The 19,772-nt window shown below is 45.1% G+C and overlaps 1 protein-coding gene across 14 annotated transcripts in view; it reads right to left on the bottom strand.

Moving 5' to 3' along the window:
* CHD2 (chromodomain helicase DNA binding protein 2) overlaps positions 1 to 19,772 on the bottom strand; it is a 91,401-nt gene that overhangs the window by 15,911 nt on the left and 55,718 nt on the right. For 13 of the 14 annotated variants that reach the window (XM_052807869.1, XM_052807870.1, XM_052807873.1 and 10 more), the window contains 21 exons: positions 17,219 to 17,280; positions 15,722 to 15,844; positions 15,242 to 15,391; positions 13,597 to 13,730; positions 12,719 to 12,944; positions 11,887 to 11,987; positions 11,169 to 11,213; positions 10,834 to 11,009; positions 10,034 to 10,158; positions 9,185 to 9,401; positions 8,454 to 8,543; positions 7,336 to 7,526; positions 6,112 to 6,300; positions 5,435 to 5,597; positions 4,894 to 5,046; positions 4,309 to 4,380; positions 2,973 to 3,122; positions 2,199 to 2,347; positions 1,581 to 1,677; positions 740 to 832; positions 84 to 257 (listed from right to left, as the gene is read on the bottom strand). In XM_052807869.1, the coding sequence (XP_052663829.1) occupies positions 84 to 257; positions 740 to 832; positions 1,581 to 1,677; positions 2,199 to 2,347; positions 2,973 to 3,122; positions 4,309 to 4,380; positions 4,894 to 5,046; positions 5,435 to 5,597; positions 6,112 to 6,300; positions 7,336 to 7,526; positions 8,454 to 8,543; positions 9,185 to 9,401; positions 10,034 to 10,158; positions 10,834 to 11,009; positions 11,169 to 11,213; positions 11,887 to 11,987; positions 12,719 to 12,944; positions 13,597 to 13,730; positions 15,242 to 15,391; positions 15,722 to 15,844; positions 17,219 to 17,280 (2,880 nt within the window). The remainder of the gene's footprint in view (positions 1 to 83; positions 258 to 739; positions 833 to 1,580; positions 1,678 to 2,198; positions 2,348 to 2,972; positions 3,123 to 4,308; positions 4,381 to 4,893; positions 5,047 to 5,434; positions 5,598 to 6,111; positions 6,301 to 7,335; positions 7,527 to 8,453; positions 8,544 to 9,184; positions 9,402 to 10,033; positions 10,159 to 10,833; positions 11,010 to 11,168; positions 11,214 to 11,886; positions 11,988 to 12,718; positions 12,945 to 13,596; positions 13,731 to 15,241; positions 15,392 to 15,721; positions 15,845 to 17,218; positions 17,281 to 19,772) is intronic. The other variant, XM_052807875.1, reaches the window with a different exon arrangement.

The following is a 19,772-nucleotide window of genomic DNA, read 5'->3' on the forward strand; positions in this document are numbered from 1 at the left end:
TCAGATGGCAAGAAGGCCTCTCTTGAGCATTGCCTTTGCCAGCTCTCGCCTCCTGCTTCTCAGCTCCTTGAGATGGGCTGTACCTTTTTAGTTGAGCTCCGGATTCGAGGTAGCATGTAGATTTCCTCCAATTCTTTCTGCCTTTCTTCCTCCTCCACCTTTTTCCTCTGCTCCTCTGGAATGATATCATCCCAGTCCTTTTGGGACCGCTCGTCCAGCTCTGTCTCTTCCTCCTCCATGGTTGCAAAGTTGGCCACCTTTTATAAGCAAAGGAACACTTTTAGAAATTCCTACCCCTGGCAGGAATACCCTAGAGCTGTCTGCTAAGCCTCATCTCCTTCCCCACAGGAATTTTGCCAACATTTCCATAACTACTTTATAATTGATCCCTATGTCACTGCATTCCTTGTTCCTTGCCATGTCTTTGGGCTAACAGCTTTTGAGGAAGTATGTGCAGTTTAAGAAGTACTGCGGAGCCTGTGTAAGTAACCGGTTTTGTTTCCAAATTTGGCAAATTCTGCACTTAATTGACAGCCTTCAAAATCACTTATTTGAAATTAAATTAATAGCTACGTATCTCCCCAGCTACCGAACCCAGACAACCCCTCAGCGAACTGCTTTGTACAGGGGTCACCTCTGACCAGGCCTGATTTGTCCTGTCTGTTACTGACCTCACCACCGTGGCAAGACGTGGGGAGCCACATTCCTGCAACCCACTACAGAGCCTGGGGGTCCATACCTTAAACTGGGAGAGGAGCTCATCGGTGGCACTGGTGGACACTTCATTCTCTCGTGTTTCAGCCAGACGCAAAATCTCATCAATGTCCATCTCCTATCAGTCAGAAAGAAAGAGTGATAAAGCTGAGGGTGCCGAGCACAGCAGGAAATAAGAGGCTTTGAGAACAGACTCGTGGGGTACAACAGCTAAACACGCACTGTGCTGATATGAGCTAAATAAAGTGCAAATATCTGCAGGGTGTCATCATCAAGGGCAGGGATGACCTATCTCAAGTGGTACAAAAGAGTATAAATAAGGATGATAGGACAGAAGAAAAGGCTGTGCAGCAGGGAAAATTTCCAGACAGTGACATGTGTTAACTGTGGACTGTTTCCCTTGGGGGAAGCTCTGCTACTCAGGGCATTAAGGGAACTAGTCAAAGCACTTAATACTAAACTGTCTAGCAATGCTGCACTGAGGCAGGAGAGAGCAACCTATTCGACTTTACTGTGCTGACTCCTGCCTCTCTATGAGAACAACCCAAAAAGGATGCTGAAGAAGTGCTCAGGAGGCAGGAAGAGGAGCTTTCAGGAGGCTGTGCTATAACTATATAATGAATCCTTGGGAGCCAAGGGACTCTCTTGGTGACCATTACTATTTAACCCCGAACAACAAGGCCTTCCTCAACCCCCTGATCCCCCAACCCCAGAGCTCTCTTTCTTCAGCTTCTCTGGACTCACATGTGCCCTATTGACTGACCTGCTCTCATGCGCAGGGCAAGTACAAAGAAGGAGCACACATGATCCCCCATGCAGACCTGCAGAGGACTACAAACACCTACGTGATTTCAATTTCAAACTACCTGAGGCTCTGACTCTTCCCCTTCAAGCTCCTTGAAGAGATCTTCAGCTCCAAACTTCAGAATAGCTGTCAGCTCCTCTTTGTTGAATGGATTTGAGCTGCAAGAACAAATGAGAAGGAAAATGTTTTTTGAGCTGTTAAGTCAGCACTGCTACAGCACAAAACCATACCAAAGTTTTTCCTAATTAAAGCAAGAAGTAAGTTTTCTACCCAGCACTATAAAAAGCTTTTTTATTCATCTCTTTCCTACTCTAGCACAGACAGCCACTGAAAAGGGGACAACCTCTATCTACTGGGTGGAAATTGGGAGAGTCTGAGGTCACTGTCAAACTGCAGCTGTTCCACCACCACCATCAGGTTCCCTCAGACCAGGATGATCTCTGGAAGGCAGACAGGAGGAGAAACAGGTAACACATTAAAACTAGTTTTTTATTTCTGATCATCTTTATCCTATGTGTCCAAATTAATGGTTGCATAAGCCAAATCAGTGGAAGCTGCCATTATTTATTAGCCTCCTGCCCTGTACCCGATCAAACAAATATTGTGAGATACCAGCAGATAAAGCTGGTTATGCCACATGCTGTACCAGACATCTCTGCCTCCTGAAACCATCACTTACTTAGATCTCCCAGAGTTGTTGTCCAGCACGGTCCGGCCAGTGGTGTCCATACGCTGGATAACCAAATGATCCAGCACCATTTTCTTCTTGGCCCTCTCAATGATCTCCTCCTCTACCGTACCCTTTGTGACAAGGCGGTAAATATTCACCTGAAGGGCAAGAAAGGAACAGAGCTATTTCCTGGACCTGAACATGCTCTGCTGACACAGTGACGCATCCCTCAGCGGTTTCACAGGAGACTAGTCTGCTGACATGGTCCCTTCATACACAGATGTGTCTTTTTAGAATAAAAACCTTCACATACTTTTTATATCTCAGGGGGATCAGCTAAAATCAGGCTGGTTAACACAGATCTTGCAGTGTGACTAAGCACAGAGCAAAAATCTTCTGAAACAATCACTCTAAATCCAAACTAGCATCAAACTTTTCACGTAACTAATAAAACCCTACTAAAGGTGGATGTTCTACTCTCCAGGTTTTTCAGGGCAAGAAAGAACAGAGTCCACTAGGCTGAGAAGTGCAATGCCACGGGCTGGGTTCTTGGTTTTGAACCATGCCAGGATCCAAAGCCAACAGAAAAACCTGTCACCTGGCAAATTTGGGCTGATTTTTGTTTCCTGGCTTTTAAATGAGCTTCTCTTGAGTTGGCAGTACTCTCAGGAGTCAGGACTGAGGGCAAAAAGACCATGTTTTCAGAAGCTCTGGTGAGGTGGGAGCCTGTTTAGATGCCCACACTGAAACCACAGAGAAAATGACCCAGGAAACTCCTCCAACCTGCTTCTTTTGTCCAATACGGTGAGCCCGAGCCTGAGCCTGAAGATCATTTTGGGGGTTCCAGTCCGAGTCAAAGATAACAACAGTATCAGCAGAGGCCAAATTAATTCCCAGCCCACCAGCTCGTGTTGACAACAAGAAACAAAAGTCCTGGGGAAAAGAAAAAAAGCATCCGTGAGTTAGCCAGCATGTAACTGTGGACATAAAATAGCAGTGGCGACTTCAAAGCTATGCAAGGAAACTGAAAGAGGGCTCTGTTGCACTCGTGCTTCTTAAGCAGAAAAAGGATTTCCTTCCCACACACTCTACTCAGGCAGGCTAAGTACCACCGTTCTTTAAGCCAATGCACAAGGTGAGGCAGTGCTGGCAGGGGTGAAAGGTATGCTATTCCAGAAACAGCCTGGCCTGCATAGTTATGGGAGAGCAACGCAAACGGCTCAGGGCAATGGCACCTTCGAGTTGCTTTTGAAGGTCAAACCACGCTGCCCACCAGGCTCCTACAAAGGCAGCAGGCAAACACATGCTTTTTGTTGCCTGAAACCTGCTGGGGATCAGATCAGCAACTAACAGACTGTTTGAGTCACTGCCCAAGGGCATGGGGTGCCAGGTTAGAGCCAGGATGTCTGAGCCCCCATGGATACCCCCAGGAGAGGGGGAAAGGGCAGCTACTGTGGGCATTCCTGCTCCTTTCCCACCCACACTGCTGTCATCTCCTCACCTTTATTTGTTACCCTTCCCACTACCATGAAGCACGAAGCTGTATCTCCTATGTCAGACAAGATTCCCCCCAGTCCAGGCTTCTGGAGCGAGGACGGGTATTTCTCAAGGCTGGGCTGACTGTGGCACAAAACAAGTGCCTCACACCAGTCACTGTGAGTCAGCAAGCCCAGACGAGATGCCCTCTCCTATTACGCTGGAGACTTTCACCTCCAACACCAGACTCCATTGCCTGCCAATGCTTAAAATCCCCCTTTTGCCTCTGCCATTTCATATCCAAAACCAGCTTCAGACTGGAGGAATCGTTTAGCAACCGCCTCATTCCCCAGACCATGGGGAGAGAATTGCTAAATTCTGGCTCTTCCTGGCCTCTTCAGGACTTCCTGGCGATGTGACTTGCAGCCCTGTTCCTTGGATGTGAGAGATTGAAAAGAAGCAATATAGCTAGTTGCAAAACTTTCTATATCTGCATCTTTAAAAGTATCTGAGGTCCTGTAAAAAGAAATGAACTGAACTAATCCCCTCTTGGCAGTCACCACCTGCAGCTCAGCTGTAAATGCCTGCTGCTCAGGCAGCCCACCCAGACCCTTCCGAGGCAGGACAGCCCCAGCTGCGGTACCTCAGAGCCGTCAGCGTTGAAGTGGTCCAGCGCCTGCTTTCGGATCTCCCCTTTGATCGAGCCGTCCAAGCGCTAGAAAAATCAACAATAATGATAAAAGAAAGAAGGTAAAGGAGCCCTGAGGAACTGCTGCACCCAAGTTCTGGGAGCCTGACAGCCCCCTTCCCTGCCTGCAGCATTTAATCATTAAAAATAACCGCCAATTAAAAATAACTGCACTGCCTTAGCCCGCTGTGCCGCGAGGGCAGGAGGAGTGTATGCTCAGGCAACAGTCACACAGCTGGTGACACTGCAGCTCCCGTTACAGGCTCCCAGCCAGGGTCTCTGCGTTTTCTATCCTCTCCTCGGGGTTTATCACAGGACGCAGCCCGAAGCAGGGGCCTGTCAGAGGAGGCGTTTTGCGGAGATGGGGCTGCACTGAAATGAAGGACTTCCCAGTTCCCTCCAGTTTACTTCAATAAGTGCAACCTGTAATCCCAGCCACCAATCTCTGGGAAACTCAGTGACTCCCATTGCCCAGGCTTCCCACTGCCTTTTCTTGCACTTCAAGTCAACCCCGCTGTTTTCCATGGTGATGTTTCTCACCTGAAAAGGGTAGTGTTTGATAGTCAGGTACTCTGCCAAGATGTCCAGCATCCTCACCATCTGGGAGAAGATCAGCACTCTGTTGCCTCTCTCCCGCAGCCTGGTCAGCAGCTTGTCCAAGAGGATTAGCTTTCCACTGCTCCTGATCAGAGACTGAAGGAGTAACCGTCATTCCAGCTGATGCTTTCCAGTCTTACCCTTACGTACATTACACAGAGACATGCAGAGATCTGGTTCTTTTGGGGTCATGCTTGTCCCATACATTTCTAATCAAATCATCTGGATTTACACAGCAGAGACCACACATATAATGAATCATCCAAGATATATCTTATATTGCATGCAACTCCCACTCTAGATGGCCACAAAACATTGCCTACAGTGGAATTGGAGGGCTGGAAATTCAAGTGGCTTAGCTGTGATCACTATTTCTAATGGAGAAGCTGCAGAAGCTAAAGCTTCACCAGATCTTATCTTGGTGGAAGGACAGAAGAAAAAGGAAAGTTAAGGAAAAAAGGTGGTAACCAAAGACACTGCCCACCTGCAGGGTCTCAAGGCCATTCTCTCTCTCGTTTTCCTCAGGAGGTTTGATAAGGTAGCAATGGTTGCAGCACTTTTTCAACTCCATCACAATGTTCAGAAAACCTGATGTGCTCCCCCTCGTTCCCTTTGAAAGAGCTTTGTAGTTTCTTGTCAAAATCCACCTGCAGGCAGGAAAATGAGAAGTCCAGATTATTTCACAGTGCAGAGTGGGCACGCTGGAGTCTTGGAGGAACAAAACCTTCAGAGACACCTTATTCAGGCATCAGTCTACTTCCCTCCCTCCATCTCTCTTCAGTTCTTCTACAGAATACTGCTGTTTCCTCACTAAAAACCCTGATCTTCCTTTCCTATTGATATTATTACAGTTTAATATTAAACAGCACCCCAATTTTGTGGGGAGCTTTACTCCCCCAGGAAAGACATAGCCTCTGTCCTGCAAAGCTGACCAGCTGAATTGTATCACTCTACAAAAGCATCTCCAGTGGTCTGGAGATGCTTTTTTAGAGGGAAAGATACCAACTACACTACCTCAGATTCCTACTGGGAAGCTCCTGGTACTACAAGTGACAGCTGCCACATTGCATTCTGAAGGACAAGCTATACTGAAACACATTCCCAAGGCACTAGAAAGATGTGCCCATTTCTACTGGCACTCCCCATAACTTAATGACTTACTTGTAATACTGTTTCTGCAAAGCAGACATTTCCACCCGGAGGATCTGCTCCACTTTGGCTGGCAGAGATTTCTCCACATCCTTCTTCACTCTGCGTAGGAGAAATGGCTCCAGGACTTTGTGAAGGCTCTGGTAGCCATTCTCTCTACCCTTCCCGTGATCCTCTTCAAAATCTTCCCAGAACTCAAACCTAGCAACAGAAACGAGGAGCAGAGAGGAGTCAGAATACCTCTTGTCTTATCGCACCAAACAGCATCTATCAGATATGCTCCTGCTGCACAAGAAGACAGGAGATCATCAATTTAATGGAGATACAGTGGAGGATAAATGGTTCACTCTGCTCTGGCTAACTGAACAGATTGGTGGCAAAGCTAAGAACTCTCTGGGCTTAGGTGCCTTCCTAACATCTTATCTTTGAGCTTCACACTAACTCCCAGGACCCAAAATCCCAAGTGTTCCAGTATTCTGCTCTGTTGTCTCCTGCTGGCATTTACCTGGCAGCAGTTTCTGAACCTTCCACAGTGCCATCCCCTAGGCAGGGCTTTGGCAACTGCACTATGTTTTACTCTGCTCTGAGGGCTCTTTTGGATTGCTGCGTCCTCCAACAGCTCCTTTGAAATGTGGAGATCTGCTCTTCTCCTCCACTTGGGAGACCTCAAACCTTTCCTTCACTCTTTCTATGATCCAACAAAAAGAATTTGGGGGACAGCTCTTTTTGCAGTCAAACATAATTTTAGTGAGTTTTGGGGCATGCTTGTCTTAGTCTTAGCAATGCACATAGCCCATTTTGTTTTAAAGAAAACAAAACATTTGTTATAACGTGGACAGGCGAACAATCAGCTAGACAGCACCGTCCTTGAGCAATACTCCCAGAGACTGCCATAAAATGGTTGGCGAGGATGGCTGAACCACAATGTACTGGAAACCTCAGAAATGGTCGAGATGACTGCTTAAAACAAGTTTTAGCTTTTTAGAGATGGCTCTAAGACAGCACACAGATTTGAAAGGCATGTATTAGGTTTCCCCATTCAATTTGCGGCCAGAAATACGCCATGTGTTAGTCATTTAACCTCTGATTTTCCCCACCAATGTTTGTTCCCCTTTCATTGCTCTAACTCCACTGAGTTTAATTCAGGAATTTCTGCCATTCTGCACTCCCTCAAGTCTATTTAACAGACAAGAATGGACACAGAGGTGTTTTTTGAAGGACCAAAAGGAGACTTACTTCTCCGGCATGATGAAATGCAGCAGAGACCAGAGCTCTTTGAGTGAATTTTGAAGTGGGGTGCCAGTGATCAGCAGCCTGTGGTTGGACTTGAAATCAATCAACGTTTTGTACAGCAGAGAGTCATCATTTTTTAACCGATGGGCTTCATCCACGCCTAGAAAGGCCCAGTTAATACTTCCCAAAACAGCCTGGAGGAAAAGAAGAGAAAAAAAACAGGCCCCAAGGAGACAATGGGTCAGACAAGCCCTACCACCTTGCACATGCCTGCCTCTCCATGGCAAGAAAGCACTGCAGTGTGTGCTTTCCAGGATGTCCTGCCCTAGCCCTCCTGCTGGACCCACCACCAAAGGAGCTGGGGTCACAAGAGTTTCTTATTAACATAACCTTGGGACCAAGATACCTACACTAGTTTTGCCTTCCTGGAAAGGAATGGTGAAAATTAGCCATACTGTATAGTGCTCCTGCCATATCTGAATAGTCTTTCAGCAAGTATACCTATTTTAATCGAACTTTGCTTTACCCAGAAAGCAGAGTCCTCCCCCAGACCCCTACTCCTTCCTTTCTCCATGCCCCTGGGGCCCTGCTGTAGCACTAGCCCCACTGGAGCAGCAGCAGGAGAGCAGACGAACAAGCCTATAAAGTCAAAGTAACCCGAGAGTTTTGATTTAATTTTTTTGTTTGTTTTTTGCATTACTATTAAGCTCTTTGTTTTCTGCTAGGACTCAGTGATGCACTGGCTGGGCTGATGAGCATTTCCTAAGCAGACAGATTTCTCCTAAGTGAAAAAATCCAGATATTGTTAACACTGTGGCCAGTGGTTCAGTATAACATTTTGTCCTCTTAACTAGCCTAAATTAAACCAGGTAAAATCCAGCTACTGCCCTGCCTGGTGTCTTACAAGTAAAAACAATAACACAGCTGTGCAGTACAAGAGTGAAGACACTATAACGGGTGTCCCACATTCCCTCTGCATTACTGGCAAGCAAAAGCAAATAGTAGCTGTATGTTCTCCATCACCACAGAGGAAAGAGGTGAAACCCACTAGTTGGGGGCTGGCTTCCCCCTTTGCATGTGAGAGAAAGTCTGAATAAAAACATCCTTGGACCATTACTCACCTTATCCTTGAGGAGGATCTCATATGTTGTAATAAGTGCATTGAATTTCAACCTCTTAGACTGAGAGTGGATCCACTCATATTCACGTATCTGTGAGCGGAGACAAATGTTAATTTTGACCAATGTTATCGAAAGAGTTAACAATTGTTATTTTAGTGTAGCTATAGCCAGAGACTCCAACCAAGTCCAAAACCCTGTTGTTCAGGGTGCCATTTGATGAGCTCAGCATGCCCAAGGAGCAGCTTGTTTTAGCGTACACATGGTTCAACTGCCCTTGTGCAGGTAACAAAATAAGGTCAAACAACTTGCTGTTGTGACATTACCCCCATCTGCCAAATGAACGCATCACCTCATTATTGACACCACTAGACTCACAACATTTGTGTGCTTTGTCATCTGAATAATTCAGAACATAGGAGGCAAGCACTTTCACACTGCTATAGTCCTTACTGCAGCATGTTTCACCCCAGCGCAGTAGTGGTTTCCAGACTCTCTGAGAGAGGCCCGGACTCCTGTGCTCACTCTAAGAGGGGGAATAAGGTAGAAAAGTCCCCGCAGCAGCAAATTATACCCAAGTGCTGAGCTACACCAGCTTTAGCTGCCTGCAGTACTGCTAGTACTATCCGTCAGCCTCTCCAGCAGAACGTGTGTCACCCATGTTACACAGAAGCTGCTGCTTTGCACCCAGCGTTTCTACCCAACCCCACATCCTTTGGTTTCTGATTACACACCATGTTCCTGCTCATGAGGTCTCCGATGTAAACCACCACATTTATCTCGGGTGCCCACACTTCAAACTCTCTCTGCCATGAGGTGAGAGTGGACAAGGGCACCACAACCAGAAAAGGGCCATACAGCTGGTGCTGATGGAAGAGGTATGACAGGAATGATATTGTCTGAATTGTCTTGCCCAGGCCCATTTCATCAGCCAGGATCACACTGTTGTTCCTGAAAAGGAAGAGAACAAACACAAATCCTGTCTGAGTGCATGTTTCTGCCACTACTAATTTACTGTGCACCAGCATGAATAGCAATCCATAACAGGGGCAGAAAGGGGGCAGTGCAAAAACATTTATCTGAACACTTCTGAGTGGATCCCAGGGACATCCAGACTGTACATGGCACAATAACTTGTAAAAATGAACAGACTATAATGACTCCAAACTGGCAAGCAAGGACAAAGACAAAGGCAGAGGGGAGTCGGTGACCTAATTTTAGAAGGACATTTCTCAAAGACTTCAATGAGTGTGTAAGCATGCTGAGCCAGAAACATTTTTTTCAGCTAAGGCAATGGAAAATTAGGGCTGATACGTAGTAGGCTCACACAACAGCCAAGTCCAGCACATGAACAGGCCCAGACAGGGAAAATGCTTTTTGTTTTTGCACAAGGTTTCTTAGGTTCATGCTTTAGGATAGCTCCTGCTTGCAGTGTCTGCAAGGCAGCTGGGCAGGATAACATTTGAAATCCTTCAAGCTGCAGAAGAGGGCCGGGTGAAGACCTCACTTGAAAACAAGGCCAGATCCTACTGGGACAAAACTCAGGAGACACAAAACAAACGTCACAAAGCAGCTGTACGTACTTGCACCATGAGTGAGCAAGCCAGTTGAGGCCCTCCAGCTGGTAATCTCGCAGCTCCAGGTTCTCACCACCAATGTAAGAAGGCTGTTTCTTCAAGGCAACGAACCTCGGTCTCTGCTTCAACACCTGGAAAAGAAGGTAAGCACACTGCTGTAAGCCCACTGAAGAAAGTAAGATTGAAAATTCAGCAATGAATATATATCTGTTCATTGGTTAAAGTCCATCCACATTTTCCTAGCCAGCGCTTATGTCTGCAGTTCAGAAAACCACTCCACAGTGTTATGTTTTGCCTGCTGTCCTCTGGTTCTGATGACCACGGCTGTGAGTCCCCACAAGAGTGCAGCAAGCTGTACATAATGCACACTAGATGGAACAAGCTCCACTTTCTTTTTTGTCCTCTTGGGTTTTTCTCCCTTTATCTCTATCCCTCTCCTCCACTATATCAGCATCTTGCAGGTTTTCTCTTTTTCCAGGTGTGCTGTTTTTTCATCCAACTGATATTAAAACTTTGCATTTCTGCAGCAGCTTCTTCTGAGGAGGAAGCACTTTGCAAGAATTAATTAAGCCTCCTACTCCCCAGGGGGGCATAATGTTCTCACTATGCACAGAGTAAATGAAACCAAGAGGGAGTTCACATCTCTGCCTGAAGTACAATACAAGAACAGCAAACAACCATTCAAACACCAGTGGGAGGATGGGAAAATGTTCTCTGACTTTTATCATGACAAAACTTCACATTCCCACTGCTTGCGTCATCACCCAGCCTGGAGAAACCCAGCAACAGGAGAGAAGCAAGCAAACCTTGCAGTCCCGGGTAGGAATCGTTTTGGAGTTGTTACGATTGTTGAAGCTGTCAATGCAGTGCTGAAATTTCTTGCTTATCAGAGCCTCGTCTTCCCAGCTGCACTCGGCATAGGGCAGCCCCATCCACTTACACAGGTATTCTGGGTCATTTGAGGATGTTTTGCGACTGTTTGCTGCAAAATATGCAAAAAAGCCCAAACCTCAGCAACTGTGGTTCTGTGGCTGAACCACAAGCATGGTTCACAGGGGCAGTCTGAACCACCTGTACAACCACAAGACAGGTCTCGGCTAGAAGGAAAAGTTTGGAGGGACCAGAAAAAATGCTCCTTTACCTGGGAAATCTGAATGCCCTGTCGCAGACTTGCTGGTCTTCACAGCTGTGTTTGGAGAGAGAAGGGAAGGAAGGGTTTGGAGCGCTGGCAGCCAGCAGAGGGAGCAGGGCAGGCCGGCTGTCACTGCCACACACCCCATGCATTTGTATAGGAATGGTATGGAAACAGGTTCAACAGCTCCCCAAGCCAATTCCCAAAGCAACTGGATGCTGGCACCTCTGACTGATGTGATTGTGATATTACTGAAGTGCTCAGTGAGTCCTGGTTTTATTTTTAATAAGTAATCATAAAAATCTAACCCCTGAGCTGCCTTGCAGCCTAACCACATCCTCAACCACGTCACAGAAAGTGGTTCTCACAAAAGCCAGGCCTGTACTGCTGCTTTGGATGCAAACACCTTGCATCCAAAGGGCTGAAGTCAAAGAACTTCAGCAGCAGCAACTTCAACATCCCCTTGCAAACTAGTGTATCATCCCATACTCCAGGCAAGCAGAGTGATTGATTTGTATTGCTTGTAAATAAAAATCTGTAAACCTGGATTTCTACTGTTCATATCCCTGAATTTCACACACTGAAATATACTTAACACCAGGTTTTTTCTCCAGAGATACTGGAGGACAGGGAAGAAGAAAGAGACATGCATTCATTCTTCTGTCACTAGAGACTGAAGTTCCCACATCTTACTTCACCCCTTTACAAAAGTGTTGGGTTCACTTACCGATTACTCTCTCCACTATTTGATATTGTTTATTCAGCTCTGAAGCTAGCTCTTGCTGGCAGTTGAAATATTCTACATCTTCAGGTGATACCTTGCCCAGCCTAGATGCAAAAAAATCCAAAACAAAAAACCACTATAATGCTTCTGTCATAATGCTCATGGAGGCCACATATAGAACTACTACTTTCCTACATGGTTCTGTCATTCAGACAAGTCACTGAAGCAGGCTACTCCTTATAGGACATGTTTCTTAAAGCTTCCTAAATCATAAATCATTACTGAGAAGCAAATGTCAGAGATGTTCATAATGTCTCCCTGTTAAATGATGCCTTATTCTGCTGCAAGAATCAGTCTCAAAACCAGAATCAGAGACAGAAGCTGCTACTCCAGCTTTATCAGTTTGGAAACACACCGTAGCTCCCCTTACAGTTCCTGGGGACGTCAGACATAAACTGATGCAAAAACTTGCATACAGACAAGTCCATAATTAACAAGGGTTAATAAGGCTGCAGGCCCTCATGTCACCTCCTGGGCCAGGAGAATCTGTGCACCATTTATTTGTTGTCCAATCCTTAAGCCTGGGAAGTGGCAATTTTGTGGATTTCATGCCTCTTCCTCTCTCTTTCAATACCACAGCCACAGACATCATCTCTATGAGGGGGGATGTTCATCAGTAGGCAAAGAGAGACGTGAGCGTCGTGCACCGAAAACAATTACTTTGGATAAAACATGCTTTGCAAGAAGAAATCAAATGTTTTCAGTCATGACTCTGCAAACCTCTGGATAAAAAAGATTTGCCCAAGGCCAAATCACTGGTTGAAGTAAAGCATACCATTGCTTGATCTCCTCCTCTTTTTTCTTGAAGTTTTCTAGCTTTTTCAGGCCCTTCACTTTCTGCTGCTGCAGGGACTCTTCACTCTCCCATGTGCTATGGATGTATGACCAGCCTTTCCATTTGATCAGGTACTGAACTTCTCCCTCATCCTTTTCAGGATCAAAGCCAGCGCTTGGGTTGCCATTGGCTTCAGTTGCATACACTGTGGTGGAAGCACCAGTGGCTGCAAAAGAAATCAGGCTGCAGTCGGTACCTTTGTTATCAAGCACTGGACACGAACTGCATTAGAGCAGAAAGTTATTTTTCTAATACATCTTTTGTGACAGCACAAAGAATATCCTACAGATTCTGCAAGCCAGGAAGACAGGCACACAAAAGTTTTCCATACAACAGAATCTTTTTAAATCTATCATAAATGCTTTTTCTTTAAGTATAATTCAAAGGTCTCTTGAAAATGTTCAAGACTATTCAGTTCTACAAAAACACTTTTGTAAGGCTATGAGAACAAAACAGTGGCTTTATTTTCATTATGGCTTTGTCAATGGAGCTATGAAAACTGACCCTACTGGAAGATCTATTTTATGTTTCAAAGAGGAGAAAAGCAAGAATTACAGAACAATGACTGTGTCTTTAAAATGCGTGCACGCTAAATGAAAGCTGCCAAGCACATAAACTTGACATTTTAGGTTTTTCAATACTAGATTTTACAAAAGCTGCTAGAAGACATAAATAAGAGGCATAGAGGAAAGGGTGAAGAGCACTGAAACAACCCTTGGCCCCACTTTGAAGCTGCAAAAGCATTGCACCAGCTCAAGAGAAACTGTGAGTGCACATGATTGACATCAGAAATAAAGGCTTTTTCCAGAGCTACGCACCTCCTTTTTTCCCAAGCCTGATGTCCAAGACTTTCTCAATAGTTTCACTGTTGTCTTGCTGTTCATCAGCTCCTTCCCCAGTCATCTCTATCAGGTCATCAGAATCCGTCTCAAAATCATCATCTTCTTTGTAACTGAACAAGATCAAAATCAAACTAATAAAAAAGCCCTTGACTCCTCCCAGTCCAGAAACACACAGAATGACTGGAGCAAGCCTTCTCCAGCATTTATCCTGGGGTTCAGTGCATGTTCACCACATGCATTTCTTAAGCTAGCCATTCAGTATTTTCCCCTGAGACACTCAGATAACTACACTTTATCAGATTAATACTCCATCTTGTCCATATACTTTTTCTGACCATAGCCAACACCAGATGCTTCATGAGGAGGTGGAACAATCCCTACAGCAGAAGCAAGACCACCAATAGAGAAAGTCTCCTCTATCCAGTGAAAGATTATTTTATGTTTAACAATGGAGGTTGCAGAGCATCAAAAGGCTGCATGGGTGCCTACACTGCCCTAGGAACTACACTTCTCATCTTTGATGAACATTTAACCACCAAAAAATAGTCTTACGGTGGCTCTTTGTGAGTCCCTTACTAGGACTGCCAAAATGTGAGAAGGTATATTGGGGAATGGATAATGCTTTACCTCCACTATGTCTCAATGCTCTGTCCCAAGGCATTACCTACGTCCTGGTTTCAGCTGGGATAGAGTTATTGTCTTCCTAGTAGCTGGTACAGTGCTATGTTTTGAGTTCAGTATGAGAAGAATGTTGATAACACTGATGTTTTCAGTTGTTGCTAAGTAATGTTTAGTCTAAAGTCAAGGATTTTTCAGCTTCTCAAGCCCAGCCAGCGAGAAAGCTGAAGGGGCACAAGAAGTTGGCACAGGACACAGCCAGGGCAGCTGACCCAAAGTGGCCAACGCGGTATTCCATACCATGTGACGTCACATCTAGTATAGGAACTGGGGGGAGTGGGGGCGGGGGATCGCCGCTCAGGGACTAACTGGGTGTTGATTGGTGGGTGGTGAGCAATTGCACTGCGCATTATTTGTACATTCCAATCCTTTTATTATTGCTGTTGCCATTTTGTTAGTGTTATCATTATCATTATTAGTTTCTTCTTTTCTGTTCTATTAAACCGTTCTTATCTCAACCCACGAGTTTTACTTCTTTTCCCGATTTTCTCCCCCATCCCACTGAGGGGGGGCGGGGCAGTGAATGAGTGGCTGCGTGGTGCTTAGTTGCTGGCTGGGGTTAAACCATGACAGCTATCAGCGACTTTCAGACAACTGGTCCAATCTAGCACAGCTCATTTTACTCACTTTAATCTATTATTTGTAATTCTTAATCTCATCTGAGAGTACTTTAGAAACATTATGCAAACCTCCTCACGTTTCTCTAAGCGGGACTGGTAAATATTCCCTCCTTTAGAGATGGCAAAACAAGGTAAAGAGAAGTCAGATGTTCGCAGCATGAACCTGTCAAAAGAACTACATCTCAGCCAACAGAAATCTGCAGGGCAGAGGAGAGTCTCTCTGCAGGATCACACAGGGAGTCAGTGCCTAGGGCAGGGAATTTGGGGTGCCCCCTCTTTCCCAGCCAGCCAGCTCTCATCATCTACCCCACACTTCTTGATACCTGACATTTTTGGCTGCTCTTCGTCGAGTTTGTCTCTTGGGAGTCTCATCATCTTCATCATCATCGTCATCTTCAGATGAGTCTGGTTTCTTTCTCTTCTTCCCACGCTGGGTTTTGTGAGGCTTTTTAACACTGGTTTTGGCCACTGTTCTAAAATAAGAATTAATAAAGCCATAATACAGCGTGTTTTACATAATCATCCGTTTTAGTAAGTCCTTAAGAAAGCATGAATCTCAAATATTAGACTCCTAGGGATTTAGTCTACTCCAACTACCATGGAAACCACTGCATCACTCACTGGAGCATGAAATGGGTAGACCAGAGAGTAACTAGGTCCTAGGTTTACTAGGTTGTAAACAAGGGTAATATTGCAGAAAAAAAACCCATTCTTCAGCGACAAATAGAGATTACCTCTCCACCCAGCACAGGCAGAAAAGACGTATGTAGAAAAAGAGACAGATTAAACCAACCACTCCTTACCTCCTTTGGGCAGGTCTTCTTGCTTTAACTTTCTTCGGTTCAGGCTCACTCTCTCCACTGGTGCCTTGCTCCCCTCCATCTTCATCCTCTTCTTCACCAGAGACCTCTCTTTTCCATTTATTTCTACGGTCAGAAATATAGGTCATGAATGGCAATCATATTTCAACACAAATACTTGGCTAATCAGATATCCAAGCCATCTAGGTTAATACTAGCAGGCCATAATTAGGAGAAAAAATTCAAAACTGCGCTCTTGGTTGTTCAGTGCAATGCATGGGAAATTTTATGGTGTGATTCTCTGCTTTTAGGAAGAAGCCTCAGTCACCTGGGTTTTAGTTCATGTAGCGGCAGTATATCTTGAGTGAGAGTGGCTCTTAACACATACTACAACAGTGCTTGTGGCAGAGCTGTACTTCTTACAACTCAGTGGGCAAGCGCTTCGATTTATTTATTTTTCTTTTCCACTTCTGCATTTCTGAAATGAGCTGGAAAAATCTTGAGAAGTGCTCACTTTCACTTAGGGAGTACGAGCCACAACGTGCACTGTTACTTGATCTCCTTCTAGCCCGGAAAACGGAGCAAGAAGTCTCCTGCCATCTAAATTCAGGCAATTAAAGTTTCCAAGCATGAAGCCAAATCACAGCATACCATTAGTAGAAGGAAGCATGTTCTCTGCTGGCAATTCAGAGCAAAGCTGCAGCTCCGAAATACCCTTTGAAGGAGTCCCTCTTCTCTCCAAGTGGTTGTGGAGAGTCCACAAGGATTATTCCCCTTGCCCAAGAGAGAAAGGTCCATACTACCACAGTCCTCCCTGCGCTTTATTACCTTCCCTCCTGCACTGATGTGTACAACTAAATGAAAAATTAAAAGACAAGAAACAGGAGAAAGGGAGCAGGATCATGTGGCTGTGTTTAAGTTTTCTCCAGCAGGCAGCTTGTAGTTCCCTTCAGTTCACCTTAGTGTTTGGAAAAACTAAAAAGTACTTATTAGATGGAAAAAGGCAGTAAAATATGACCGTAAGTGAACTCAGTTACAGTGATCAGACATCCAAAATATCCTTTATGGAAGTTCTTTTGTTTTAGCAGAGGGTTATAAAAGATAAAAGAGGATAAGTTTGGCATTTTATTCTCTGTTAATCAAAAAGGTGGGAGGAGAAGGGATTAAACTATTTTAAGTATCTCTGAAGGATAATAAGTAACATGATGGAGAAGTTAAAAGACTGACAACAGAAAGTGAACCTGACTTGTTCAGGTTCCGTCACAGGCAAAGTGCGAAAATGTAAACAAACGAAAAGTTGGGAAATTGCATCCATCTGTAGATCCATATTCATACTTCAATTTCAGTCATCCAAAGTATTATTACTGGAAATATTAAATAATTTATTTTACAAGCTCATTGCCTTGTTGACAACACCTATCAAACAATCCAATACCACTATTCTGAAAAATAAAACAAAACAAAGTACCACCATTCAAAACCCTTTCCCTAGAAACTTACGTTTTTTTCATTTGCTTCTGGCCTCTTCTTTTTGGGCTCTCATTTTCAGATTCACTACTTGCCTTTAATTGAAAAGAAAGAAAATCAGGTTGTAGGCTTCACTCTGGACTGTCTCCTCAAGGACACAACTGAAACGCATGCACGCGGTCTGAGCTTGGACACAGCCCGACTGGTCTTTCACTGCAGCGCTGGAAGGATGCTTTGGTGCGACGGGGCTGCAAAAGAGCAGCCAGTTCCCCAGTACCCTTCCCTCTGCGCCGCCTCGGCTGCAGGGTTAATGCCGCTGTGCTCTCAGCATGAAGAAAGTAACTCTCTGCAAAAACGCTGGACAGCTTTACTACAACATCTGTCCTGGAGTTCCTGAGCTTGGGATGCACAAGGCTGTGACCCACCTCCCCCTCAGCATCAATCTCCAATACCTGGCAGATGCCATCTCAGCAGTGGCAAGGCAGACCTGCAATGTGTGCAATACCCCGTGGATTACAAAACCACGGGGTGAATTTAACTCACCAAGCCTTGCACTGCCCGGCACTAGAGGCAAAACATACCCCAGAAAGAGACAGGGAGGGCGGCTCAGCTGCTGCCACCTCTGCCGATGTTGCAAGGTGAGCATCGCTCCCACCTGATGCTTGAGAATCAGGCAGCAGCGTGACTTTGTGTTTTCTGGACAGCACTTTCAGGGCCTGCCACAGTGCTAAGGCTCAGCTGTTTTACAAAGCTTTTAACTGAAAAGTGCAGTGGCTGAATGTACTTTCACAAGTGCCCATACTTGCCATTTCGACAGGAATCCTGCAATATTTGGTGGCGTTCAGGCTTAGTTTCTGTGATTGCAGAAACTTTTGCAGCCACACAAGTGCATTATGATCTCTGCCTTCATTAGAGAAACTCCTATAAGGAAGGAAATTCTAATAAAAAGATGATATTCTCATCACAAGTGTCCTTGCTTTCCTGAGTCACTGAGGACCTGACTGGGGCAGAGCCATGCTCTGCTGCTTTCCCCTCTCCTAATCCTCCAGTCTCCACCAGTGAAGTCTCTCTGGCTAAATATATCTAGAGATATTCTAACTACTTGATGTACTATTTTAAATGTGGGCATCATTAACTCCCATAGACCAAGAGAGCTAAAAAAAAAAAAAATCTTTAGGCGGGTTGTACACAACCCCATTTTCTTAAAAACTAGTCAACCATAAAAACAGATTACCACACAAATAACACCCTTCAACCCAGAGGTGACTTTGCCTTATACACTTGAAATTGGCAGGGAGAAAACTAAAGAAACCAATGCGAGATTTCTAAAGGAGCATTAAAATGATAGAAGCAGCCTCCAAGACTGCTTGCTTTACACACTTCTTGAAAATCTTCCGCTTCATACTGCTTTTTGCTGTAGTATTCAGCTTTAGCTCTAGGTAATGTCTGTCCATCACCACGGGTACCTCAGTTTGCATCTCCTGGTACGCCCACCACCCTCCTGGTACAGCTAGCAAAGCTTGCAACCGAGAGCTGTTCACACAAGGATTTTGTGAAATGGTGTGAGCTGCAACATGAAAAAGTTGAGGCTCTGGAGAGCCATGGCCCACCCCTCTGCTTTCTTTCTGCATCCTTTATTTCCATTTTCCAGCTTCCCTTCCACCAACAGAAATTTCATTCTCGCTTGCATCAGTGTTTCCATTAAAATAAACTGAAATACTGGATGCCATGTTAGACCAAGAGCTTTGCTGAATTTCACTGTGGTTTGGTGTCAGATTTACATGTGACACAATAACACTATTTGCACTGCATCTTACTACGAACACGTGTTCATCCACCTGTTCACAGCCCTGCCTGAAATCCCTGTCTTATTTACCAAGCATCCAGGAAGTGACTGGCAAACACCATGGAGAGCCCTACCTACCCTTGCAACATAAGCCAAGCATTCCACAGATTTCAGTTTCAACAAGCAGAGTTTAAAAGTCCTCAATTTTCTTTTTCTCTTTTAATCTCTTAGCCTCCTTCTGAAGCATGATGCTTTGCCATTCCAATTTTGGCATGGTTTTTGAGAGCTTTCCCTCAATGCAGATTTATTTTTTGCTGTCTTTTGGCAAACCACAAGTAAAGAGAGGTGGATTTTAATTCTGCTCTGTGTCAGAGAAGATCAGATTTGGAGAAAACCAAATACAACCTTTGGCTCTTTGAAACTAACTCCACTTCTTTGCCAAAATCCCATTTTCCAAGTTTCTAGTGTCCATTTTCCTAACGCCTCTACTCTCCTCCTGCTCTGTCGCCATCTCTACAAAGCTGATGCTCATCTCTTAATGACTCGTCTTTTCCTCACCTCTTCCTGCCTTGAAAAATTTAACTTGTGACTGCAATTCAGCCACTTTCAGTTACGTTTTTCAAAGACACCATTGTCTTTTTTGGATTTGTGTCAAGCCCAGCTCTATCTCCTCTGACGCAGCCAGTCCCCAGCCTGAGTCATCTGCCTGCCTTGTGCTCCCACATCCTCCCTGCCCGAGTGCCTGGAAGCTCCGTGCCTGCAGCCCCGCGCAGCCACCAGTGACTCAGCCTCTCCTCCCTG

The sequence above is a fragment of the Harpia harpyja genome, chromosome 14, assembly GCF_026419915.1.
Source record: "Harpia harpyja isolate bHarHar1 chromosome 14, bHarHar1 primary haplotype, whole genome shotgun sequence".
Lineage (NCBI taxonomy): Eukaryota > Metazoa > Chordata > Aves > Accipitriformes > Accipitridae > Harpia > Harpia harpyja.